This window comes from Erpetoichthys calabaricus, chromosome 1 (assembly GCF_900747795.2).
Source record: "Erpetoichthys calabaricus chromosome 1, fErpCal1.3, whole genome shotgun sequence".
NCBI lineage: Eukaryota > Metazoa > Chordata > Cladistia > Polypteriformes > Polypteridae > Erpetoichthys > Erpetoichthys calabaricus.
Genome location: NC_041394.2, coordinates 187,330,355 through 187,357,676, shown reverse-complemented (window position 1 = coordinate 187,357,676; position 27,322 = coordinate 187,330,355). Strand labels below are relative to the sequence as shown.

The 27,322-nt window shown below is 36.8% G+C and overlaps 1 protein-coding gene across 5 annotated transcripts in view; it reads left to right on the top strand.

Annotated features, from left to right (window-relative positions):
- Positions 1–27,322, top strand: part of LOC114658102 (protein arginine N-methyltransferase 8) — a 209,091-nt gene that overhangs the window by 42,381 nt on the left and 139,388 nt on the right. For 3 of the 5 annotated variants that reach the window (XM_028810135.2, XM_051923007.1, XM_028810153.2), the window contains exon 2: positions 25,380–25,577. In XM_028810135.2, coding sequence (XP_028665968.1) covers positions 25,380–25,577 — 198 coding nt within the window. The remainder of the gene's footprint in view (positions 1–25,379; positions 25,578–27,322) is intronic. The other 2 variants (XM_028810146.2, XM_051923010.1) reach the window with 1 other exon arrangement.

The following is a 27,322-nucleotide window of genomic DNA, read 5'->3' as shown; positions in this document are numbered from 1 at the left end:
AAGGGCAGGAGGTTAAGGGAAATGGTCTGATAATGACATTTCTATAGGGACTTGATTATTAGAAAGGTCATGGGGATAAGAAGAAGGCTGGGGCTATCACCCCTCAAACCCCACCATACTATTAAGTGGCAAGACAGGGATTTGAATTGGCAAAGCCTTGTGCTTCTCATTCACTTATTTGGAGTGTTCTTTTGCCTTCATTGTGTAGGTCAGGCCATGATATTGACTCGCCAGATAGAGGTGCAGTTGTACTACAATAAATTGAAACTACGGACAGGTGATGACCATTGAACCAATAATGTGACTTCTAAAATTAGTTGGCTGTATCAGTAATGATTTAGGTGTGTCTTACTGAAAGGGGTGTTGTGACAGTGGGGGTCGGCTCCACCCTCCCACTCCTGTGTTGGAGTCTCTTGAACAGAATCTCCGGCAGATGAGAACACTCACACACAAAGCAAGGGGTGCATAAAAGTGCCAAGTGCTTTTATTAAAACAAACTTACAAAGAAGTGTCCAAAAATTGTGCAATGCAAAAAGTTCAATAAACAAATAATTCAATAAAATAGAGGGGCTAGTGGAAGTTAAAATCCAAATAAAGTAATCCTTTAAAATGAGGTTAAAACATGGCAGGAAACTGTCCTTAAAAACGTGAGCCCTGGTGCACTTCTTTAAAGCTGACATCTCCTTAGCTTAACTTTAACAGGTTCTTGCAGCCAAGGAGGCACCTAATCTCTTTCTCTTGTTTACTTGCACCAACTCTTGGTTGCTCCTGCCTTCTCTTTCCATCCTTTAACCTCCTTTCCTCTTTTCTTTCTTTCTCCTCTTTTTCGTTTCCCTATTCCATCATCCAATCTGTCCTCAATTTGAGCCTTTCTTTCACATTCCAGCTCTTTCATACATGCCTCTGCAGGCACAGCATCTCAGTCACGCACCACAGGAAGCCGATGAAGCAATTGAGACAGATCGCATCCTCATGTGCAGATGTATCCCATCTCTAACACTCCACTAACTCCCTGCAGCTTTGTGAACACGCACACCCACGGAGAACGAGACAACCAAATTAATTATTTTTTATTAAAAATTTCCCTCTTTGTATGCTGTGGACTGCTATACCACAGGTGTATACTTATTCAGTTATATTTTATATTAATTTAGACCACTTTGCAGAGATCTATTTTCACTTTTTCTGTTGTTCAATATCAAAAAATTCAAATTAAATCCCCTATGATTCAATGTTTTATAACAATAAAATGGGAATACTTTCTATGGGAACTGTAACTTTTCTTTCAGTAACTGCTTACTGTCAGTGGAATAGATCAGGGCTATTCACTTACAAATTCAGTTGGGCCAGATTTTCAAACCAAGAAATTTAGCTGGGCCAGACATTTTCAGATGCCATTGAGCAGCAGGTAATGACAAATTTTAAACAACACAAATGAATGTATTGAAAAACAGATAATGTTTATTCACTGTTTTCCTTTTGAATGTGGTCACATCAAAAAGTGCATAACAAACAATAAAAAAGCTATAATTGAACAGAATCTGAGGTAGTAGCAATACTTTTTCCACTTTTAAAATAAAAAAATAAACATTTTGATCATAATTGACTTAGGCACATCTCAAAGTGCATAAAAATAAGTAAAAAAAAGTATTGGCAATAACATTTGTTGCCTTTTTGAAATAAAATGAACATTTTGCTCACATCTGACTGTGGCACATCTTAAAGTGCATAAATCATAAAAGAGCATAGTATTAGCAATAACATTTAATTACCTTTTGAAATAAAATAAATATTTTGATCATATATGACCCAGGCACATCACAAAGTACATTTAACAGAATAAAAAAGAACTATCAATGCTATCAAAGGTATCAGTGCACAAACCCATAGCAAGTGTTAACAGTGACTAACACACATGAATACAACATTTACTGCACACTAAGGGAACATAGGTTTGTTTTAAATCACCACATGTGTGATTAGGCATGGCTTTGTTTCATATCCCACATTACGTTGATATTGTGACATGTCTTGCTACTGCATGGGCTGTGGGGTGAGGGGAGTCTTGGGGGAAAACACTTTGTGAGGGCTCAGGGCACCACCCTAGAGAGAACTGAGTGACAGGCTCAAGGTGAGAGGAGAGTAATGAGTAAAAGAGCAGGTTTTGGAGGACAAGGAGCAGTAGGGCAGCGTTTGTAGCTTGGCACACAAAATAAAAAGCCAGTCGGAATTTTGAAGATTCCCCCAGAGAAGCAGATCCTGCGTGTCTCATTCAACAGGTCATCACAGTATCTGTTGTGGTGTGATATTTTGTTGATAAATATTTTGTATGTCTTTATTTGTAAGTCAGACAAAGCAAAAACAATATTAGTGTATAAAGATTTCATTGATGAAAACAGCAATACTTTCATGTCTAACTAAACAAACCCCACTGAGTCTTTAGGGCTGACTCAGGATGTGAATTTTATTGCAGGGTTTGGCGACCCTCACAGGAGAGCCAAACTACCTTGGAGGTTGCTTCTGGGCTGCCATTTGAATAGGCCGGGAATAGATGTTTAATTAGACAGGTAAACCAATTATCCAGTTAGACTCTTTCATAAAGATGAACTTCATCTTTACTCAGTTATTCATTCAGTAACTATAATCTAACAGTAAGAACAATTTAGATATCTCTTTACTACTGAATTAATACTACTATTATGTTAAATGTCTCACAGAATCTACTGCTCTTTCAAATAACTTTCCTAAGTAAGAGCAAAAGCATTGAAAAAGAATTTAAAGAGAAATCTGAACATTGAAGCATGAGATAATCATCTCAAGAACTGCATTTCATTGATAAAAAATGCCACATTTACATGGTTCTGTAGTTTTTAGCATTCATGTTTTTCATGCTCAAATTGCATATTGGCTACTTTCAGTGTGGAGCTTATAATTTCTTCCTGCATATGTTTTTTTTGTTTCTTTGGGAACTTATATTTTCCTCTCACATCTCAAATATGAGTGTTATATTTTTTGGCTCAAACTCAGATGTGATTGTTCATCTGCCTTGTTATGGGTTGGTTCTCTGTTCAGGGTTTGGTTCGTGACATTACCAGGATAGACTACGACACTGAACTGGATCAAGTAGATTCAATAATAATAATAATAGTTCTATTTCTTAATTTTTCTTGAAATCAGTTGAACACCATTTGGCTCTGTCCTTTGATTTAACTTCCCACTTTCCAAGTAGTATCTGAGGGTCTGTAAGAAAATATTCTTCTTTCACACATTCCATTCAATCAATCGGAGGCTTCTCTGGTCTTTGTTTTCCATCAACAACCATACCAAACAAAATCTTCTTTGGCAACCTATAATCATCCATTCTTCTGACCTTTGTCCTGCCCACCTCAGGTGGCACTTCCTAATTATCCTATCTAATAATGGCCTGCTAGTAATCCTGTGCAGTTCATCATTGTGAATCTCTGTCCACCTTTGCCCAACATGTTTCAATAGGTGCATGGAAAGCTGAACATACACTATAGTAATATTACCTCTAATTTTAGAAAATAACTGATTGAATTTACCATATAAGAGAAATCCTTTTAATACAAAATATGACAGAGGAATAAAAATCACAGTTTCAATGCCACAATTCTTGTAGTCTACTGCTTATTAACTAATGTTGTGTTTACTGTTGTTGAAAACTGTGTAACTCTACTTTTTACTGATATATATGATTCCAGTGAGATACACATTTACTGCCTAATGCATACTGCATATAGCACTTTTTCAGTAGACATTTTAGTATGGTTAGAACTGAATGGAAGTACTTATTATCTATTAAAGTGAATCACTAGTAGCATAGTCATTATGTCTATTCTTACTGTCTCCAAAGTAATTCTGAAATCACCTTCACATTAAATAATTTATTACCAAAAATCTATTAAGGTGCAGTTATGTATAAATAAATACAAGATGGGACGGCACACTGGTACAATTTAAGCGCTGTCCTCACTTACGTTGTACAGCTGCAAAATGTTAGCCAAACATTGGCAAGAACCTGAAGAAGAAAAAATTCTTTGTCAGAAACACAAAGGGAGAGTCAATAATATCAAGCAAAGGTCTGAAGCCACAAAAGACAAAAAGTCGATTGTGAAAATCAAAACAGAGTTCAACAAAGTGAAAATTTAAAAGCAAAAGGTTTTAAACATAACAGTTCCCTACACTATACAGATTTTTCAAAGAGTATAGTAACAATGCCATAGTTTATCCATAAGCTTGAACATCTGGCAATATGCACTACCATCTTATATATGACTGTTAACAGACATAGCAAACTGGCCATAAAAAAAAACAAACACCTGTAATGGTGCAGTAGTGACATCACCAGCAAGAAACCATAGACAATAATAACAATAACAAATACATAACAAATAAACCTATGATTCACAACGCCTCTCATCTCCAGGAGACTGGATTAGAATCCCAGCCTGGTGCCTGTTTGTGTGGACTTTGTACATTCCAAAAATGAACCCACTTCATTAATTTGTAACTGTAAATTGGCCTCTTATGAGTGAGTTTGTCTTTATTATGGAGTGGCACTTCATTTGGATTTAATTTTGTTTCTGATTTTATAAGGTGTTGCATTCTGGGAACTCACTTTGACCTATCACCATCCACCAGTCACAAACCAGCACTCTCCAGGTTATAAAGACATCCTCACAAGTCACTTCTATCTCACAGAGCAATGGAAAAATTCTCCCACCCCTACTTACAAGTCAAACATTTTCAGGCTGGTCCCGTGCTCCTATTTGCACTGCTGGATGGTTACACTGTGATAGTCTGTAGCCCCTCACAACCCATAAACTGGATTAAAAGCTCTCAGAAACTGAATGGATGAGAATAATTGACAAAAGAAAAGAAATCCAAGAATGCAAGGACATGACTTGTGAAGAGTCTTATCATAATTGTATTTACAGGTTCTTCTACTGCAGTAGTAGTTACTGTTATTTTTTCATTTTGAATTTTTGAACCCACTTGATCTTTTCAGGGTAATGGAAGCCCAAGCTGATCTTGGCAGCATTGGTTATAAGGCTCTATGTCTGTTATATATATAATCAAAAAAAGGACAATAAGTGGTAGGTGAGCAACAGGTTATTCACTAGTGTCTAAATTTTGAAAAATGGGAATACAATTAGACCTTATTATCCAAAGCACAAGGTCTTATAGTAAAACTTGCACTGTTATACAGCAGCACATACAGAGCAATAAAACAATAGCATTCTTTGGCACTTCTACTACAAGGTAAGCTCAATCTGGATTTACTAGCTGCAGCAGGCTAATCCTGCCATATGTTTCCTGCATTTACAGTTCACTGGACTATACAATACTTCAATGGCCACTAGAAATGTTTTAAGGAGATGGATGTAAAGGTATGGAGTCAAGTGCCTGCAGCTCTCAGTAATTATTAACTCTTGATTCTTTTGTCCGCAGTGTTAAGTTTATACTTTAGGTACTGAAGTGAGGCATCAGCTGTTTGTTTGGCACTGAATCAAACAGCTCAATGCGTCACAGTGCAAAACTGTGCTTAGAATTCACATCAGGTTAAGTATTACAGCGAGCTGTAGTGTGATGAATAATGCAGTATAAAATGTAGTTCATGTATAATAACAGAGAGCACTTCTAATGCATATACTGCTTTACTCATAAACCAAAATAGATCACATCTTTATTTAGTCATATGTCTTAACTAAGATGTATTTTGAAAAGAAAAAAGGTGCAGCTGCAATTCTTTATAAAATAAGAATTATTATTAAGAATTTATGGCTGTCACCATATAATTTGCTTGAGGTGATCTACACAACTCAGCAAACTGACTACTCACAAGAAAATATGACTGAGTCCGATGTAAAAAGGAAAATGCTGAAGCCAGTATATATAGAGCATGCACCGCAGTGCTTGTGACTGTTAAATTCCATACATAATGCCAACAGGCCTCCAGGGAGTCATATACCATATCATGTACACAATAACTTGTAATGGAGCTTCACCCTGGACAAAACCTGCAGGATTCCCCTCGATTGACACAATTTGGTGCCTGACTGACTTCTCAGTAATGGGGCAGCACCTGCCTATTGAGACTGCCATGCCGAGGGACTGCCAGAGTAGGCAAATAATATGTCTGATTCCTATGCTGTGGCACCATTGTGCCCTGTCTGCCACACAAAATCACCCCTCTAGAGTATTAATTAAAATTTGTTTTGCCTGAGATGTATCAACCTTATGTTTTATCATTTGTGTCTGTCCTTGTTTAACAGAAAATTATGGGCCAGAAAGCAGATTTTAAACTAGATTAAAGATGCAGAAAGTCTGCAGAGGATCAGAAAGAAAACATTTTTGCATTATTCCCTCAGGTTGTAATATAATTGCTAAGATGTGACTTGAGGGATATTTCTCCAAAGAGAAAGTTTTAGTTAAAGTGTCACACATGCCTTTTTTTATCAATTTGGCACTGATCCTTGAATCCACCGGACTAAAATATAGCAGTACAATTTTGAAACACATCTTTAACATACTCTTTAAATATCAGATTTGGAGATCAATGTCTGCTAATGCTTTTAAAGTAGGAGTGTCTCTTAAAGTAGCAAATGAGATTCAAGTTGTTGTATTAACCACTGTGCCATCAGGCCACCTAAATTCTAAAGCACAATCCAAAAATCAGATTAGTTTAAACACAGACACACACATATTTCAAAAGTAAACAAATAGGGAGCACAGGGTAGATTAACCATAAAAGAATCTCAGTGTGTTTAATTTCAAGCGCCTCTTGATTCTGAAGGTGACAAGTGCAAGGCCTTGATGATGTTGTTGGTATGGATTTGACATCAGCTAAACTGATACAAAGGATGATGGACGGGGCTTATCTTCTGAAGGGGATGATCTGGAGACTGGTCTACCAATATAGAGCCATATTCTGTCATCTGATCATTTCAGATCCAAAACATAATTCAGTATTAGCCTTATGCCTTGCGGTGGAGTGATATTTTGTATATAAGTTGATAAATATTTTGTATGTCTTTATTTGTAAGTCAGACAAAACAAATGTAATATTAGTGTTTCAGGAGAAATATTTTATTTCATTGATTAAAACAGCAATGCTTTCATGTCTAACTCATCAATCCCCCAGTCTTTAGGACTGACTTAGGATGAGGAATTTATGGCAGGGTTATGGAGTTGCATCAGACCAGCTTGGTAAGGATGGCTGTGCTTGGACTTAGAGCCTATGAGATATCCCCCCAGAAGGTTATAAAGCTACCTACAGTAGCTGGCAAGCTTCAACTAAACTAATAGTATCCATTACTTGAGGGCAGGTTTGAAAAGGCAGTGTGCAGTAGTATGAAGTATGGCTTTTTAGGATTGGTTTTGAATCAGAGGCCATTCTTTATCACGACACTCTATTGGCCTAAGATTTTGCACCAAGAATGTATAAATTAGTCGGTTTACCCTTCCCTCTCTTTCATACCATGGCCATGAAGAACACCACAATGAGGAGCAAAACTTGGCAGCCATATTGAGACAGGTATGCGGCCTGTCATAAAGAAATTTGATTAGAAAGAATGACTTGACCGAAGACATTTGAGTAACTACAAGTCTGTGTGCCGTCTGAATCTATACATCTAGCATTTATCTGGTTGTATGGTTGCTAATATTCACATGTACTTTGCTTCATTATTATTATTTTATGAAGATTGTCAATAATATATTATTAACATGTGTAACTTAACTCCTGTTTGTCCTTTTACTCTGTGTAGAAGGGAAGGTGAGGAGAAGTTATAAAGTGCAATACCTTATAAACAGTGGTAAGTCTATGGGATTTGAGACATTCTGATAAAGGTTACACAATAAGAAGCACAAAAGGGGAAAGTAGAGACACATATGATTCCACCAAGACAAAACATGCCTAAATCACAAATAGAGGTAAATTATTTTAGACTACATTTGCACCATTTTCTATCGGTGTGTAATTGTTTGTCATTAATATAAAGTATTCAATCTATATAGGTAAAATGCAAGATTGACTGACAAACTGATAACTCTCTTATTCACTCATCAACAAAAATGCTACTTCTTAAAGTGGAGAAGGACAAACAAACTGTAATTGCCTTTACTACACTATTGGCACATAGACTTATCTTGCTCAACTGGAAGAATCCTAACTCTCCTCTTTTAAATCAGTGGGTAACTGATGTTATATATTATTTGAAATTGGAAAAGATCAAATTCTCACTTAGTGGATCTGTGCAAAACTTTTTTAAAACCTGGCTGGATCTAATCAATAACATTTTAGAATAAGCATTTAAATTGGGGAAAAGGATTTTCTTCACTTTTTTATTTTTTTTCCTACTCTTAAAGTTTTACTCTGTCTGTTGGCCTAGCTCTCTTTCTATTGAGGGGTGATTTGATTTGAACTCTGTTTTGTCAAGTTTGACTTGTTTGTATGGAATGTTACTTGCTTTTCATAAATTAATGAAATGTTATAAAAAAAAAGAAACATTATTTCTCGTTTAGTTAAAAAGTTGAAATTTGTCAGGATTGTACATCTATGACACTGGGTATCCACTAAAAAAGGACATTTTGATATATCAATATTAAATGGTAAAAACAACCCCTAAACAATCCTTGACAATAACAGATCTTATTTAATGTCATGATTTGTTAGTGTTTTAACTCTGCAATGTCAGGACATACTTAAATTGTAGATTTGTTTTCCTTTCTAATGATATCATCCAAATGATTTGATGCCTAAAGTGGACAAATAATTTTCTATTCCTTAGTTTTTTCTTTTCAGTTTTCTTCTGAGTATTTTATTAAACCAAACAGTGCACAGTGAATATCCACAGACTACATGGAGAACTGCTGGTTCCTTTGTCATTTGCATCATATTGCTAATAAAGAGCAATTAAAAACAGTGAATGCACCTGTTTAAGAAAAAACAAACAATTAAGGGTTCAAAATCTTAAAAAGCCATACAACTAAAATGAAGCAGAAAAATGTCACTTGTGCAATAAGTGCTTCATTAGCAGCAAATGACTTCCCATGAAACAGTTGTGTTGGAACAAAACCCTGAAGCCACTCCTTGTTTAATGGGCCTGAGTCTTAAACAGAAAATCAATTAAATGAAGTTAATTAATAGCAAAAACTGGTCACTAATTAAGAAAATGGCTGGAATGAAAACCAGTAGCCAATGTGGCCCTACAGGATTGGAGTTGGGCACCCCTGCATTATAGAAAACAGAAAATCAGCTGATCTGTGTTTCTTTATTTGTCAATATTTGTCTATAGTAATACTGTATCAAGTAGGCTATACTAACGCACCGCACCCTTTTTTATTTGCTCAGAGCTGAGAAGGAATCACAGAGGGAAACAGCGCCATCCAGATTATGCAAATGAAAACTGCCAGCAGAAGCAATGGGTGGGGTACATAAATAGCAGCACTGACCAATAGAGTGGAAGGACAAGTGAAGAAGGGGAAATGTCCAGGATGGAAAAAAAAATATGGGATGACATGTGGTATGAACAGTGAGCTGTGAATTGAAATGAGGAATGTTCAGCAAAGCTCAAAGAACACGTGGTTATTGAGTATTGTAAAACCCGAGTGCAGGTGCCATGTGCTGAGGCTGTGAGTGTTGGTGTTGCTTCAACACAAGCCAAAAGGAAGTGACAGAGAAGTAAAGGAAGAAATGGCATCCTCGTGTCCAAGGCAAGTTAGGAGCGAAAGCGTCTCTTGGTCAGTTTAAATGCTAACGATTCTAAGTTAACGCATCCCCCACAGTCAAAACAGAGATGGGATGAACACTTAACAAAGTTCAAGATATTATTTATTTTCACTTGTTCATTGCTTATAATGTTCATTGCATTGCATGGATCATGCAAATGTGCATCCTGTAAATGTTATTTTGGTTTGTAATTAGTAAATAAAATGCAATTCAGTGTTAGAACTTTTTTGTCTGTCTATGGTTTTTGGGGTAAACACATGTTAATAAAATTAAAAAAAAAAACAAATTCATAATAATAATAGACTACTGCAAACCAGAGTCAGATGAACCTACAACTAGTGCTAAACTCGAAAACAGATTTTTGAGTGAATAAAGTAAAAACCCACATCTGAAGCCAACTTTAGTTCAGTTGGATGGCTATCGTGAGTGCACATTGCATGGTTCCATTTGCAGTTTGCTATTCTTACTTTACTTTCCATCATTTTCAATTTTGTGTATTTATTTGGAGTTTATTTCAGTACTTATTGTGTGTAATTTTTAGTTCTTTACTTTTTCTAAGGTTAACTGTTGTTCCCATGCACTTGGCCTTTTCCACTTCGTGAATTGGTTTTGATGTAAAGCCTCCAAACAGTTACATCCAAATCTGGTTGAAGCTACCATGTTATAGGATGTGCCTGGGATAAATTATATTTATACCCAAAATTCCCATTATTCCTACTAAGTACCTATTTCAAAAAGGATCCAGTAAAATTGTGTTTTGCAATGACCATCATCAAAAGCCAAAGTCAGTCAGTAGGAAAAGGAGGAATTGATCTATGGCACAAATGTTTTACTCAAGGGCAATTGCATGTATAGCATGTTCAAATGTAAGTGGCTCCAGTGAGCTAATTATTTTAGCCGCTGGTAAAAAAAAATTATAAATATTGTACACAGAAAAACACTCAGTTAGTTACAAAGTAGATCTAGATAGATAGATAGATAGATAGATAGATAGATAGATAGATAGATAGATAGATAGATAGATAGATACTTTATTAATCCCAAGGGGAAATTCACATCTAATACAACCAATTAATCAATGGCACTTTAACTGAGGCCCATTGTCTTACAAAATTTCTCGGGTGAGTCTGGGTAATACAGCTGGTAAAAGTACATTTATCACTCTGTCAATGCCTTCTATCACACCACACACAGCACATTGTCATCATGCAGCACTTTTAACATCCTGACAGAAATGGACGCACTGCAGAAGAACAATTATGTAAAACAGAGACTGTAAATATGAGTAAACAAGTGATGCAGTTTCTTTATCATATTTATTGGCAGAATTTAGGAACCAGCTCAAACCATCCACTAATTTTGTTTACTGTTATTGCTGAGACGTTTGGGAAAAAAATTGCACTAGTAAAGGTATGTTTGACATCTTTATCTTCTTAATACTCAAGCGGCCACATTGTTTGCTAGGGGGTCTGTGCTGGAGCAGATTTAATCAATATTTACACTTTAGACATTAAATTGTACAAACAAATCTGTCTGTCTCAAAGCAAACCCACATGTCATAGAAATCCAACATCCCTATCCAAATGTATTTCCTTTTGTTAAATGGTGCCAGCTTTGTTTTCCCCAAGCCTTGTTGCAGATCTGGCAGACAAACAAAATGCTGCTTTTGTTAGCAGGAGTACAAGTGATGTTTTAACCCAGTTGTAGACAGGCATGGCACATAACAGAAGGGATCTAATGAGACTGATCACTTACTCATACAAAAGAGCAGATCAGTCTGAGCCATCTGTACTTCTTATTGCACCCAGCTCCCTCTTAACTGTTAAATATTCGGAGGCTTTAGTCATATGTGGCTGCTCATATCATGCTACTCTTTTAATATTAACATACTGGTCACAATGCAGAGTCTGGTTTTCACAAAATCAACAGCAGCACTAAAAGCCTTTCTAAATGTAAAGCACTAAGTATTTTCTACAAGTGCATAAGGTAAAATTTAAAAATATTTTCCCAGCTCATACCTTTATTAGCATTGCATTACAACCAATTCCAGTAAATTATTTAAAACTATCCGCCAATCAATTTGCTATCAGATACTTTTAAATGCAGTTTGCGGGGCACAGAGCCTTGAGCGTATCCCAGCAGCATCAGGAATATGGCTGAAACTAACCCGAGACAAAGCTTTGTTTTTGTTATGTTGCAGCACACATTCCCGCAATCACTAATATTGAGGCCAATTGAGAGCTGCTAGTTCACCTAAGAAAGGCAGGCGGCACATTACACAACTTCAGATCAGAAGAGATGTCAAAATGAATGACTGCAGTAGCTGGATCTTGCTGACTTAAGGTTGTTATAATACACAACTAGATACCGCAGAGGATGATAAATTACACAGTTCTGTGTAAGGTTTTTGGCACATTTCCAAAGTTTCATGAGCTTGCTACCTTCTAACATTCAATAACATGCTGCTGTCTGTATGAACGCTTTCTAGATATACTGAATTCAGTCATAATCTCTGTCCTTTTATTTTAATCTTTCAATTCTGTTGTGGTATGATAAACATTAGACATCAGACGGGAGAGTCTCTTTCTGTTTTCACAATACAAAACACCCACGTTTCTTCTTTTTTTGGAACCAGAATGTATGCATTGTATTTCCAGGAGAGCACTAACAGGTTGTCAGCACTCACACACACACAAACCTTCCCCATATCTTAACTGACATTGTCTTAAGTCTTAGAGGAGGGCCTGTTTGATTTTTGCCAAAAGTCACAAACCAGTAAGCATGAGTAACTGGGGATGTCACTCTACAAGGCTGCTAGACATAGCCACAGACTTAATAAAATTACTGAAATAAAGTCTGTGACTGAAAATCAATAGAAAAAAACATGTAGGCATGGAGATAATTAGCAAATTCCCTACTGACACTGACTAGGCACTGAATCCAGTATGTAGCCCTTGCATGGACTGTTTTTCTGCTTTACACCTGATGGTACGAAGATAAGCTCTGGAAGACTGACCCTAAATTGGGTGAATTTGAGTTATTTTGTCAGGATTGTTTTCAGAGTCAAGGTCCAAAAGCAATTTGACACTTATAGTTCTGGGTTTAATAAACTGTACCTTTCACCTACCTCTCTCTGTGGCCCACCTAACTTTACCTGTCTGGCTGGAGTCTCCTCCTGCATCACTTTAGGGGTGCACACACCATCTCCATAAACACCTAGGCCATGTCCACCAATTCTCTACTTCAACACAGGTCAGACTCCTCCTCCTCCAGTTCAGAGACCCTGAGCTCAAGGTGCTGGATCACCTGGCATCTCCTGCACATGCTGCCTTTAAGAAGGCCTCATTTGTTCACACCACCTTCCAAAAACAGTAACATCACACAGGACTTGCATTGTACTGGCCTCATTTCTAAAATTTGAATTTGGATTTGTTAAGTGCCTAACCCCTTTTTATTAAATTATTTAACTTAAATTGTTAAAATTAAGAAATTAATATCAGATTAAAGAACTACTGCAGTTATTTAACACCTGTTGGCCTCTTAAGCTCCAGTATTTCTCTGCTCCTTTCCACTCTTGACCGCCTGCTGTGTGTCTTTCATTGAAATTACTAAAGTTTAATTTTCCCCTGCTTGCTAACTATCTGTTTCCCTAACTCTGTGCCACTTTTATTTCCTAACTTTCAAACACTGTGCTTCTGCCTACACTGTTTATGCTCCTTCACTTTGTTGAGCACTTATGCTGCCACCCTCTTACTAGCACTAATTTTCCCTGATTTACACCCTAAATAGGTCTTGCTAAGAAAACTCAGTTACTGCATATTATCAGCCACTACACCACTGTTTGCCGTCTTTTGCTGTCCTCACTAGAATGATTGCTTACCTCCTGGGTAGCCTCTCAATTTAAGTTCTTTACTTTCAAGCCTGACGACTATGCTTTTCTTAGAAGAAATGCTCTTCCTTATGAATGAACACTTATGTCCTCACCCTCTGCTAACACTGATGCTTTTCAGTACTGCTCTATCCAATTATTCTTTATTTATCTTAATGTCTTTTCACTAAGGAATTGCAGTTACTGTTAACTGTTCATTGCTACAACACTTGCTATTGATTCACTGACTTGCCAGCTTCTGCAACCGCTTTCTGTGTCCTGCACTGGACCTTGCAAGCACTACAGGTTTGAACGCAAGTACATTTTACAAATGGTCAGCTACCTTTGCTCCTGTACAGGTGAAAAAAAAAGAAATAAAAAACACTTCTAAAGAGAAAAAGTTTTATAAACTCCCTTACAGCTCCTTAGCACACACTGCGCATTTTAATTAAATCTCACAAAGGCGTAACATACAAAAGTCAGCATTTCTTCTACTTCAACATGCAAGGATGATGTCAGCATTTCAGTATGCGAGTCTCAGTCATCTCAGTGCCTACTTGTAAGTTGTCTCATCACCTCACTTGTTTCTTGACTTCTCATACTGGTACTGAAAGAATCACACAGACTTTTATGCTTTAATCCTTTTCACTGCATGATGATGTGAATAATAACTTCTGCTAACTCAAAGGGCAGTTAAGTGTAAGGGTAGAAGTGGAGGAGAAACATTGTCATTAGCAATATTATCCAAGGTGAGTTCTGACAGCCAGCCACAGTGCAAAGCAAAGTAGTATGGTGGGGAGGCTAACATAACCTAACTGTTCTTGGATTTAGGTAATTATGCATTTCAGTCAGGGCTATGACAATAATTGCATTTCTCAAATATCTGATAAACGTAGACAAGTTATTTGAGCCATGAATGAATGAATAATGTGTATAATGAAGAATGACACAATCAGCTGATACAAACACAGGCTTTAATCGGCCAATCTATTATCATTTAATCCCTCAGCTGTTTAAATTTAGCAAAAGCCCTCTCCACGTACATTTCCTTCCATCCCTTTACCATCCTCATCTTTTCCTCTGCAGTATTGTCCTTTGGTTACAAATGATCTCCTCAGCCAAAGTTCACTTGTGCTTTACACATTTAGTGCAATTTTAGAAATTATTAGGACTCTCTGAGCCATTGCACCAAAGGTTAAATATTAGCAATAAAAGGAGAACAGAAGCACAAGCTTACATTATTGAGGCCTAAAAGTAGCAACAGCCCAGAAAGGAGTTCAGTAATAGAGGTTAAAAAAAAAAAGCTGAAAGAAATGCAGCTGTCTGCCAATTATAAGGTTGATGAAACAGTATCCGTTAGGAATTTCTCCTCAGGTCAAATATAAAAAAGTGTTTCACAGTACTGGAGCACACAAAGTATCAAAAGGAGCCGTTCCATATTTGATTGAATGCTGTAGCTGCAGGCAGTTAAATTATTAAAACAGTTACATCTAATGTGTAAATTGGAAAATGTATAACTGGAGAGACAATGAATTTTTCTTGACTATATACCCTATAATGTCCAAAAAAATTAACATTTTATAAATCTTCAGAATAAAACAAATGTGGAAAAACTAAAACAAGCTGTAAAAGATAAGATATATTAATAAAGTTTGGGCTTATGATTTTAGAAATATTTCTGAGAATGAAATAATTTTATGAGATCAAGTACAAATCTAAATAGTCTGATTCAGCTTTTGTAAAAAAAAATCTTAACATTTTTCTTGAAAATCAGTCTGTGACAAATAAATAAAAACTTTGAATCTGCTTGAAGACTGACACTGCAGGTCACACTTTGGTAGGAAATGATCTCATAAACAGAGCAAAAGACTGATTTGTTGTTATTGACTGGGGTGACACAAGGAACTTATTAATACTCCCTAAACCTCCACTGTTGGTGATACCAAGACCTGTGAACCATATAGTTGGCCAAATAGTGTTCAATCAGGCTCTACACAGGGACAATCATCACCTAAGTGTATGGAGTGGACTGTAGCCAGTGTCTTTGAATGTCGTACCTAAGCTTTATCATAGACAGGTCTGTACACAAGACTAAAAAAGAAAGGCATTGCATAGGCATTCCCAGAAGATGGCAGCTACAGTATGTGTGGTTAGGAATTTTACTACTGTAAAATAAGACTAGACAGTCATGCATATAAAAGTTGTTTGATGGGTGGCAGAACTTCCTTGATGCAACTTTGTCTTGTCAAACTACAATAATAACAATCTGCAGAGGTAACAGTCTATCAAACGGAAAGGGAACCCCACAACATACAGTTGTCACAAGAAGTCACAAGTTTACATACACTTAGTGTGAATTCTTTTAAACTCACTTTATAACCCCTCCACAGAATTAATACTAACAAACTATAAATATTGGCCAATTTAGTACCCTCAATTCGCCTAAATTGAGTGTCTTTGTACTGTGGGAGGAAACTGGAGAACCTGGATTAAAGACAAGCAGACACAGGGAGAACATACAAACTCCATGAAGGGAGGACCGAGGATGTGAACTCTAGACTCTTTACAGTGAGGCCTCAGCACTACGCCAATGTATAAACCAGGCAAACCTAAATTCTAACTAAAGTTTATGAATGGGAGAATGTGAGGACAGAGCAGCATTTTATTCTTTCTATATACCTTTCTACAATCCAAAACCCACAATTAAGGTGTTTTCACTGCTTGGACCGTAAAAATGTATCATTTTTTATCTCCTAACTATACTCAAGAATGCCATGCAAGTCGGTTTATGTAAGGCAGTGGTATTACTAGTATACTAGCACACTAAGCAATGTAGTAACATGTGCAAAAATTCCAGTTTTCAATTAAAGCCCAAAAATAACTGTCAAATTGGATTATTATATTATTCCATAGAATAAGGTGCCACATGAGAGTTTGGGCATCAAGTTAAAAGAAATGGGAGTTCAGGATGATGTTTTTAGATGGGTGTAGAATTGGCTCATACACAGGAAGCAGAGGGCAATGGTGCGAGGAACCTCATCAGAATTGGCGGATGGTGTTCCACAGGAGTCAGTTCTAGGGTCGCTGCTGTTTTTAATATATATAAATGATTTAGATAGGAATATAAGTAACAAGCTGGTTAAGTTTGCTGATGATACCAAGATAGGTGGATTAACAGATAATTTGGAATCTGTTAAATCATTACAGAGAGACTTGATCAGCATACAGGCTTTGGGCAGATTTGTGGCAGATGAAATTTAATGTCAGTAAATGTAAAGTATTACACATAGGAAATAAAAATGTTAGGTTTGATTACACAATGGGCAGTCAGAAAATCAAGAGTACACCTTATGAGAAGGATTTAGGAGTCATAGTGGACTCTACGCAGTATCAACTTCCCGACAGTGTTCAGAAGCCATTAAGAAGGCTAACAGAATCTTAGGTTATATAGCACGATGTGTGGAGTACAAGTCCAAGATGGATATGCTCAAGCTTTGTAATGCACTGGTGAGGCCTCAGGGGTATTTTCCATACGTCGCTTAAATCATCCGAGATTAGATGCCTCATCTTGGATGAGTTAATGCTGGTGAAACTCATCCGGGATAACTCAGTTTTTCAAACGCAGCAGTGTAGTAGATTAGTTTAGCTGGATCTAATCATCCGAGATGTTTGCACATGCCCGCGTTGATTGAAAAGCCCATATATATTGAGTCTAGAAAACATGATCAGCAAGTCTTTGATAGGCTGTAACAAAATGACAAAAGAACGGGCGCATTTTTTCACAGAAGTGGAGCAGGACCTTTTATTCGAAGGACATGAAGAATTTCAAGATTTAATATGCACAAGGGGTAACACTGCAAAAGCAGCCCAAAACAGAAAAGACGGCTGGCAAAAAGTGGCCGAAAAATTAAACACTAAGTAGTGTGCATTGTACTTACTAAATGCAGCGTTTCATTTCCTATGTGTCAGATTAATTATTATTTAATATGTCATAATTCCAGATCAAACGTGAGCACAAGGAGAACATGGGAACAGGTTAAAGTGAAGTACAAGAATATACTTCAAACTGGTAAATATTGGTATATAACTATTTAAAGAACTGTTGACATAAATAATCATATATAATATAAAAAACATTAATTTTAAAGCTAATAATAAGGCAGACAAACAAAAAACAGGTGGAGGTCCACACGGTCCAGACCTAACCCCTGCAGAAGAGTTGGCTATCCAGCAAAATGCCCATCGCCCTGTTTCTGAGGGCATTCCAGGGGGAAGCTCCTCCCCAGAACCAGTGGCAAGATGCAGTGGTCACTTCATTTCAGGTAAAGGATGGTCATTGCATATATTTGTCCTCCATGTGTGCCATAGGTATGTTCCATATAGCCCTCTTTTTTTTGTTGGGTCAGTTGCAGGGAATGTCATATCCCTAGAACTTGTGTCTGACCAACGAGATATTGACGAAGGTCAAATATTTGATGAAGACACTGTGTCTGATTATTCATCAGGAGGAGAGGTACATTTTCCAAATAATGTTTGATCAAACTCCACTGTGATCAGTCCCATGTGCCTCAATCACTTTTGGAAATCCTAGGTAATGAGAATGTTAGGCTGATTGTGAGATTCTTCATGGAACTGTGGGTGTTTTTGCCTGTGTATTACCTACCTGCAATGGCATGAAACGCCTCTTTTATTGTCTGCACACGCAGGTGTCCAGGAAACACTATGAAAACCCGAAGGAAATACTTCAGAGCCAAACAGACTTTATGAATTGCCTGGCAAACTGCACTTTTAGATAGATTTTCCGCATCGCCTACAGTATATAAAAAAGTGTCGCTTGCAAAAAACCTCAAAGCAATGCATACTTTCTGTGTGGTTGTGAGAGCCCAATTTCGCCTAATTTGATTTCGAATATAAGGTGGTAATAAATTTTGAGGTACAATATTCCCCCTCAGCCAAAGCGGTATCTTTCGAAAAGAATTTCCTCCGGGAGCAATAAAGGATCTCTTAAATAAAGACATCTCTTCAATGAGTATTATTCATTTTCTTGTATGTAATTTCTGTTGTCGTTAATGTGTTTATTGAATTGTAAAGTGTCTTTGAGTGTATGAAAGGTGATACATAAACAAAACATTATTATTATTATTATATTTACTCTTGAAGCCATCTTTTGCAGGCAGCCTACAACATGGCTAAAGAAAGTCTGTTTAAAAGCTATAATATGTAATAATGTACAACCTTAATTTCAGGTTATAAAATGACAACAAAAGTTCAGAAGCAATGTCTCTATGACCAAACTTTGTGAGCTGGAATGTCAAAGGTCTCAATCATGAACTAAAGAGGAAGAAAGTATTCTCTCATCTAACAGGTCTAAATGCCAAGATAGTATTTTTACAGGAGACTCACTTAATCAACAAGGACTGGTCAAATATTCCACTGCAGCTATACAAAGAAAACTAGAGATGTGGGAATCTTAATTCACAGAACAATTTCATTTGTGGTATCAGCTGTAATATCAGATCTTGAAGGGTGATATGTGATGGTTATGAGTAATTTATTTAATTGTAAAGTGATTTTGATAAATATTGATGCACTCAATGTGGATGATAGAGACTTTATCCAAAACAAATCTGCATCAATTCCTTGAACACTCACAAAAATATAATGGCCAGAGACTTCTATTGTGTTTTAAATCCAGACCTGGGGGGTATTTTCCGTACGTCGCTTAAATCATCCGAGATCAGATGCCTCATCTTGGATAAGTTAATGCTGGTGAAACTCATCTGGGATAAGTCGGTTTTTCAAACGCAGCGGTGTAGTAGATTAGTTTAGCTGGATCTAATCATCCGAGATGTTTGCGCACGCCCGCGCTGATTGAAAAGCCCATATATATTGAGTCTAGAAAACATGATCAGCATGTGATTAGGCTGATTGTGACATTCTTCATGGAACTGTGGGTGTTTTTGCCTGTGTATTACCTACCTGCAATGGCATGAAGCGCCTCTTTTATTGTCTGCACACGCAGGTGTCCAGGAAACACTATGAAAACCCGAAGGAAATACTTCAGAGCCAAACAGACTTTACGAATTGCCTGGCAAACTACACTTTTAGAATAGATTTTCCGCATCGCCTACAGTATATAAAAAAGTGTTGCTTGCAAAAAACCGCAAAGCAATGCATACTTTCTGTGTGGTTGTGAGAGCCGATTTCGCCTAGTTTGATGTCGAATATAAGGTGGTAATAAATTTTGAGGTACAATATTCCCCCTCGGCCAAAGTGGTATCTTTCGAAAAGAATTTCCTCCGGGAGCAGTATCGCGCAAAACCCTCTCTATATGAAATTCTCTTCTTAGAATTTGTGCACCGATATCAATTGGTTGCTCATTCATGAACGGTGAAACCATGACTGAATGAATTCCATGCACGGACACTGATTAAGTGTGTGAGCTAATCCTTGTTTACATTGAACAAACCTTCTCCAAGCATGTTTGAGGATTTGGATGTGCTGCTATGACAACACATCCAGCAAGAGTTTCAAAAATACCCACAGATCCAGGATCATGCCAAATCATCAACAGTTACATCCGGCTAAACAAGTAATCCACGTATGAAAAATACCCCCCTGATCTGGAGTACTGTGTGAAGTTGTGGTCTCCAGGCTATATAAAGGACATATCAGCACTAGAAAAGATCCAGAGAAGAACGACTAGCCTCATTCCAGGGCTACAGGGGATGAATTATGAAGAAAGATTAAAAGAGCTGAGCCTCTTCAGTTTAAGCAAAAGAAGATCAAGAGGTGACATGATTGAAGTGTTTAAAATTATGAAGGGAATTAGTACAGTGGATTGAGACTGTTATTTTAAAATGAGTTCATCAAGAACATGTGGACATGGTTGGAAACTTGTTAAGGGTAAAATTTTGCACAAACATTAGGAAGTTTTTCTTTACACAAAGAACGATAGACACTTGGAATAAGCTATCAAATAGTGTGGTATTCAGTAAGACTAGGGACTTTCAAAACTTGATGTTTTTTTGGAATAAATAAGTGGATAGGACTGGCAAGCTTTGTTGGGTTGAATTCCCTATTCTCGTCTAGATTGTTCTAATGTTCTAATACAAGCTAACACAAGTCCTCATCACTCTCACTATTCTGTTAGTACATTATTAGGGAAAAACATTCAAGGATTTTGTGAAGGGAGAAAAATATAAAGGTAAGTAAATAGCTAATAGAATACATTAAATGCTGTTTAAATTGCCGTCAAGTGAAGACTAATATACTAGTAACAACACAAAATGTTCAGGTCACTAAATAATTTAAACATTACAAGGAGCATTATGGCTAAATTGGTTAAAACATATTTGCTAGATGCTAATGGTAATACATTTTTGACAACAAAAACCCGTATTGTCTAATTTTTGCAAGGTCACTGCAAATGTTTATGACACATGGCATTAATTTAAATGGTTTAACAAGTCCACTAAATATGTAGTTGGGGCAAATACTTACTGTAATAGTGTAATTCAATACAAAATAATAGTTAAGAATTGAAAGGTTATTAAAGTATCATGTAGGCTAGTTGTAAATGACAAAATGTTCCAAATAAGGATGCTGCATTCTAAATATTTTAAAAATAAAATTATAAATAATTTAAAACACTGTAAAAGGGCGGCACGGTGGCGCAGTGGTAGCGCTGCTGCCTCGCAGTAAGGAGCACTGGGTTCGCTTCCCAGGTCCTCCCTGCATGGTTTACATGTTCTCCCCGTGTCTGCGTGGGTTTCCTCCGGGTGCTCCGGTTTCCTCCCACAGTCCAAAGACATGCAGGTTAGGTGCATTGGTGATCCTAAATTGTGTGCTTGGTGTGTGGGTATGTGTGTGCGCCCTGCGGTGGGCTGGCACCCTGCCTGGGGTTTGTTTCCTGCCTTGCGCTCTGTGTTGGCTGGGATTGGCTCCAGCAGACCCCTGTGACCCTGTAGTTAGGATATAGCGGGTTGGACAATGGATGAATATAATACTATTACAATAAATAATAACAGTTCTACCTATGCAAAATTCAAATACACTAGAAATTAAAAGGTAATAAAAATATCTTCTTCTTTGGTAGATACAAACAGTAGATGATGTGTTGTAACAATCAAATTGTGACTGCCTTTTCATCATGATAGCCCTCGTGATCGTGATGATCGTGATCGTGATGGTGAACTAGACAAGAATTATTTTCAATAAAGTGTCTATAAGGATACAATATTTTAATTACCTACCCTACTGAAAAATAAATATTATATTTAGAAAAGTAAGGTAAGTAATAAAGATAAAATAGTGTTCGATTAGTCTGATCCTATTGGTTTCATGAAGTGTGGTTTCCCAGACCTTGTTGCCTGTTGTGATGGAGTCCCCATAACAGTTCAAGACTTCAGAGTGAGAAATGCTGCACTGCTTTGAAAGACCCGGTGTCTGCGCACTGCATTTTGAAAATATGATCAACTCTCTGTTAAGGAGATAAGTCACCCAGGGGCCTGTGAGGATCTTAATCTGGCCTTGCATGTAAGAACAATATTCAGGTGTCTACTTATGCACATACAAATTAATGTCAAGCCACATAAAACTTTATCAGTCCTGATTAATCCGCTTCAGGGTTGAAGGGAGCCAGTCCCTGCCTCAGCAACATTACTTACAAGACAAGAACAACCATCATTAGGGCACAAGTTCACCACAGAGCCTACTCACACACACGGCCACCCTCACACTGAGCCATTTAGAAATAGCCAGTTAGCCTATTACAGATATCAATGGAAAATGAAAGTACCTGGTTTTAGGATTTAGGTAGAGTTTATTATACCAAAGGGAAATTTGTTTGAAAAAGGGATTTAGAAACAAACAAAAGAAAATATTACAAGAGACAATAATGATAGCCATTGTTATAATCAGGATACACCTAGGATTCCTGCTGAGCAGAATATTGAATTTTGCACTGTAATAACTTCATCAGGTTTCCTACAGCCACTACAATTCAAAATCTGTACATCACTGAGAATAAAAAAATGATTAAATCTGTTTCTGAGTCACAGTCTGATGTAAATATTTGAAAATCTGGATGCATTGTTTGGCTACTGTCTGACAGAACAGGGATGACCTACTTACTAACCTGCTTTTAACCCGTTTTTTATACCACTCAGTGATACAGAACTGCTGAGACCAATAGTTGTACTGCTAAATTTAACAATGTTTTTGAGATGGTTGTTGTTTAACATTCACAAAACAAAACATATAAAAGCAAATGTAACAATAACTTTAATAAAGCAATCCACACACACTGGAGAGGAAGTGCCAACTGTTTGCCAATAGAAACTGGGCCAAGGATTTGAATCCAGGATAAGAGCTTCATAGAGCAGCAGTGCTAAACACTCATTCAGCCTGTCGCCCAGGTTTACATCTTTACAAAATGCTCTAGTAGACTTACAACTGCCCACAAGAAAAGTAATAAAGCAGGTAGTAGGACTACTAGGATGTTTTGGTGTACCCCACATTTCATAGAATTAGGAAAGATTATTTAAACTTAGTACCATATTTACTGTATGAGACTACAAAAGAGACTTAAAACAACAGACAAATCAGCTTCTAGACTGAAAAAATTATATTTTATGTTTTGAAATGGCATTTTTTTGTTTTATTAAAAGATTTTGCTTTACTTATATTTGATAATGCATGCAATATTCCAAGGTTATGAATGGAAACTGCACAAAAATAAATAGAGAATGGATAATTTAGTTTCAAAAATATTAGCACTCCAATTTTCAATCTTTACTAAAGCTATTTAATGCAACATAAAAAGTTACACCAAAATACTGTGTACCACCACTTTATAGTTTAAGTTTTGCTGAAGTGTAGCGTATTCACCTTATATTTAATATACAAAATAAATTACTTTTTATTACTTATAAATTATAAATAATTTAAACAGCATTCCACAATCCATACTTTGTTTTGTGCATTGGATATTAGATACAAACTTACAAAATGGTTATGCCTTCTGAATTGTGTGGGCAATAAATATTTGAGTTGCATCTCTACACTGTTATATTCAGGATACTGAAATATGGTGAGAAGAGGCAAGAGACCCCAAAAAGAACCAAAAAGCATGCCGGAGCCTTCACTGGCTTTTCTAGTAGAGTCTCACTATAAGTCAGCTAGTCCCCAACTGATACTTTCAGGCTTCTACCTGCTCAAGCCTAAAATGGTAACCTGCCTTTAAATCTTCTCAAACCAACAATAGCCCAAAAAATAGCAAAAATTCCCTGCAAGGATGAGGGTGACTGTAGACATATTTTTTGTGAAACAAAAGGACAATCAGGAATCTTTATAAATGAAGAATATATTAAATAATCAAGAAAAAAAAAATAAAACCAGGAAAAGATAAAAAGCAGGTGCCTAAAACAGCAATTCAAAATTGAATGAATCCCAATATGTAATCCATTAAACAATAAAAAGAACAAAAAAGAACCAAAAAAATGCAATACTCACAATAACTCTATGATCCACTGCTGAGATCCTCTCTGTGACTCAATGAATAGCCTGAGGGAGGCCCCAACAGCCATGATGTTGGGGTGGCCCCGCCTCTCTAGGTTCCACCCATAGAAAACACAGAATGACACACATGTGAAGACACACTACATAACCATTAAATTGTAAACAAACATAAAAGAAATTATGTAAAAATCACAAAAATAGCAATTCAAAATTAACAATACCGCAAAAAATGAATAAATACAAAACAGGGAAAAACCCTGGTGTAACACAACACAAACATTTCCAAACATACATCCTAAATTGTTACAACAAAGTTTTTTACTGCACCTAACTTATGTATTTAATTAATAATGAATTAGACGGAGGCCACGGCCATTACCTGGCCGGGATGCCGACTGCATGGAAGGACCAGGGGAGACAGCATCAACAAGAAAATACCTTCCCTGGGACACTAGAGGGAAGCTCTCCTGGGTGGCTATGGCAACATGGATTCCCGCAGGGTATGCTGGGAATTAGAGTTTGGCACAGACCTGTTTGGTTCAAAGGGGGCCACCCGGGGGAGATGCAGAACCCTTCATTGGGCTCTCACCACATCTTGGAGTGATTCCAGGTCCAATTAATGAGCCACCTGGAACACTCCCAGGGCCAACATAAAAGGAGCCGCCTCACTCCATTCGGATAGCCAGAGTCGGTAGGAAGAAGAACAAAGCTTGTGAGGGAGGAGTGGAGGCGGAAGGACTGAGAATTGGCAGCTGAAGGAAGGACTGTGTTGTGGGGAGCAGAGAAAAGTGCTCCCCAGCTACAAACAAAATATGTGTGCTGGACTGGAACATGTGTCTGCCTGTTTGTGCCGGGTTAGCTGTATGTGCCCCGGTGGTCCACACGTGTAACAATATTATATATTTTCCAGTCTTTCCACTTATATTTTCCAGTCTTTCCTAATTTAATTTTTAAAACCTAATCAGTTCAATTTGCAGGGGCAGGGAAATGGTGAACATATAACTTCAGCATCCATCGAGGAATGAAAACTCATGCCAACCACTTCACAGAAATTAATAGAGCCTGGGCAATGAAATGCTATTGTAATACATGTTGTACCACTATACTGTAGCTCTTGTTTTGTGACCTGAATTCTATGTCAAACTTGGTGCATTTTTGGGAATCTGTTGTTCAAAATTCAGAAATAGAAATATGTGTATGAACACATGACTAAAAATGCTTCTTTCTTCTTTTCAGCAGATTAACAGTGTCCCATCCCAGTCTGTCCAGCCTGTGGTCCTTCCAAGACCAGTGCAATCCATCCAACATGTTCCACATACTCCAGCACTGCCTAGTTGTCCAGGGCGAGGAAAGATGGCAAAGCTTCTTAACCCGGAAGAAATGACATCCAGGGATTATTACTTTGATTCCTATGCACACTTTGGTATCCATGAGGTATGTGAGGTTTCCATAATTAATAAAAATCAAATACACAGTATGTTGTCACTGAGTGCTCTGTAACAAAAAGTCATTTTTGATTTTGAGGTTCTCTAGAAAATAACTGTGAAAGTGCATATTGTAAAATAATGATTTAATATTAACATTTTGTTTATGCTATTTTAACATTTCTAAATGATGGTATTGACGATTTGTACAGTAGGAGCACATATTCTACAGTGTTCAGCAAGTGCTGAGTTAGTATATTCTTACAGCCTAAATAATGTTTTTTATTTTATATACTAAATTTGATGGACTTATTTAGGGTTGGTTTCTGTTTTGCAGTTTTGTCTTTTGAAATATGTCTCACCCTGTTACCTTAAATTTAGAATAAGTGATTTTTAGGAAATGGATTGATGGATTTTGTATAGTAATAATTGCACTTTATGCCCATTTAAAGTGCAGGGAGCGTACCATGCCTCGAAAAAACATAAAACTGAACTGTGTAAGTAAGAAGTCACAGTGGAAGAAAAAGAAGAAGTAAACTGCAAAGTAATCGCAAAATGTTAACACCTCTGTCTAACATTAAAAAGATCTGTGTAGCCAAGGAGACCAAAAGTGTATATATATATATATATATATATATATATATATATATATATATATATATATATATATATATATATATATATATATATATATATACTAGGGGGCTTTGCTCGCCAACCCCCATGTTTGTTTTTCCGGATACACACTTTTAAGATATTTTTTTTCTTTGACTTGTTGCTATTTCATTAGTTTCACTTTTATTTCAGAACTTCTGTAAAAACAATATTTGGAATCTTATGAGTCCCAACATGCTGAATCTTTTTAATGAGGTTAGTGAGACATGTGTTTAATGACTGTACCATAATTCAGGATAGGTTTCTCTGTTTGGAATTTCAGTACAGACAAAACAATCTACATCATCAGCAGTTAATCATTTTTTTTGCAAAGTAACTAATACAGTAAATGCATGTGAGGTAAACTCCGTTTTTGAAATTCTCTGACTTAAACTTCAAAGCCTTACAATATTTATATACTTCTGACATATCACCTGTGTCCATATATTCGATCTCTATTCGCCTTTTTGTTATTTCTCCGAGTAATAATTTCTCTTTCTTTGCGCTAATGCAATGTTTACTTTCTTTTTTTGACACTGTCGTTTTTTTCTGCTTTCATATTCTGTATCTTGCTCTGCATGTGTTTCGCGCCTATGTTTTTTTTGAGTCTTTTGAATTCCACTTTTCATTATCTCTTACCTGCTCTGCATGTGTTTGGCCCCCTTGTTTCTACTCTGTCTTTTATTTCTGACCTCGCTTTATCCTGCTTTTTTTTAATGACACCTGGTCTGTGGTGATTACTTTCCCTTTTTCGAGTAATAATTTCAGTTTGTTTGCGCTGCTGCGATCTTTACTTTCTTTTTTTTTATAGTTTCATATTCTTTAACTTTCTCCACATGTGTATCGTGGCAACTATTTTATTTTGAGCCTTTCGAATTCCACTGCTTTCATAATCTCTAACCTGCTCTGCATGTGTATAGTGCAAACGTCCCAATTGGACGTGCTTTTTTTCAATTCCACTTGTTCCGGGCTGAAAATTACGTTCCTTATTTTCTGAATTTGCACCTAGATTATTGTTTTTCTTTTTTGTCTCTCCAATGCTTATGAGTGTCTTTTCTCTGCGCTGCTTTCTTCTTTGCTTTGTCATCTACGTTTCATTTA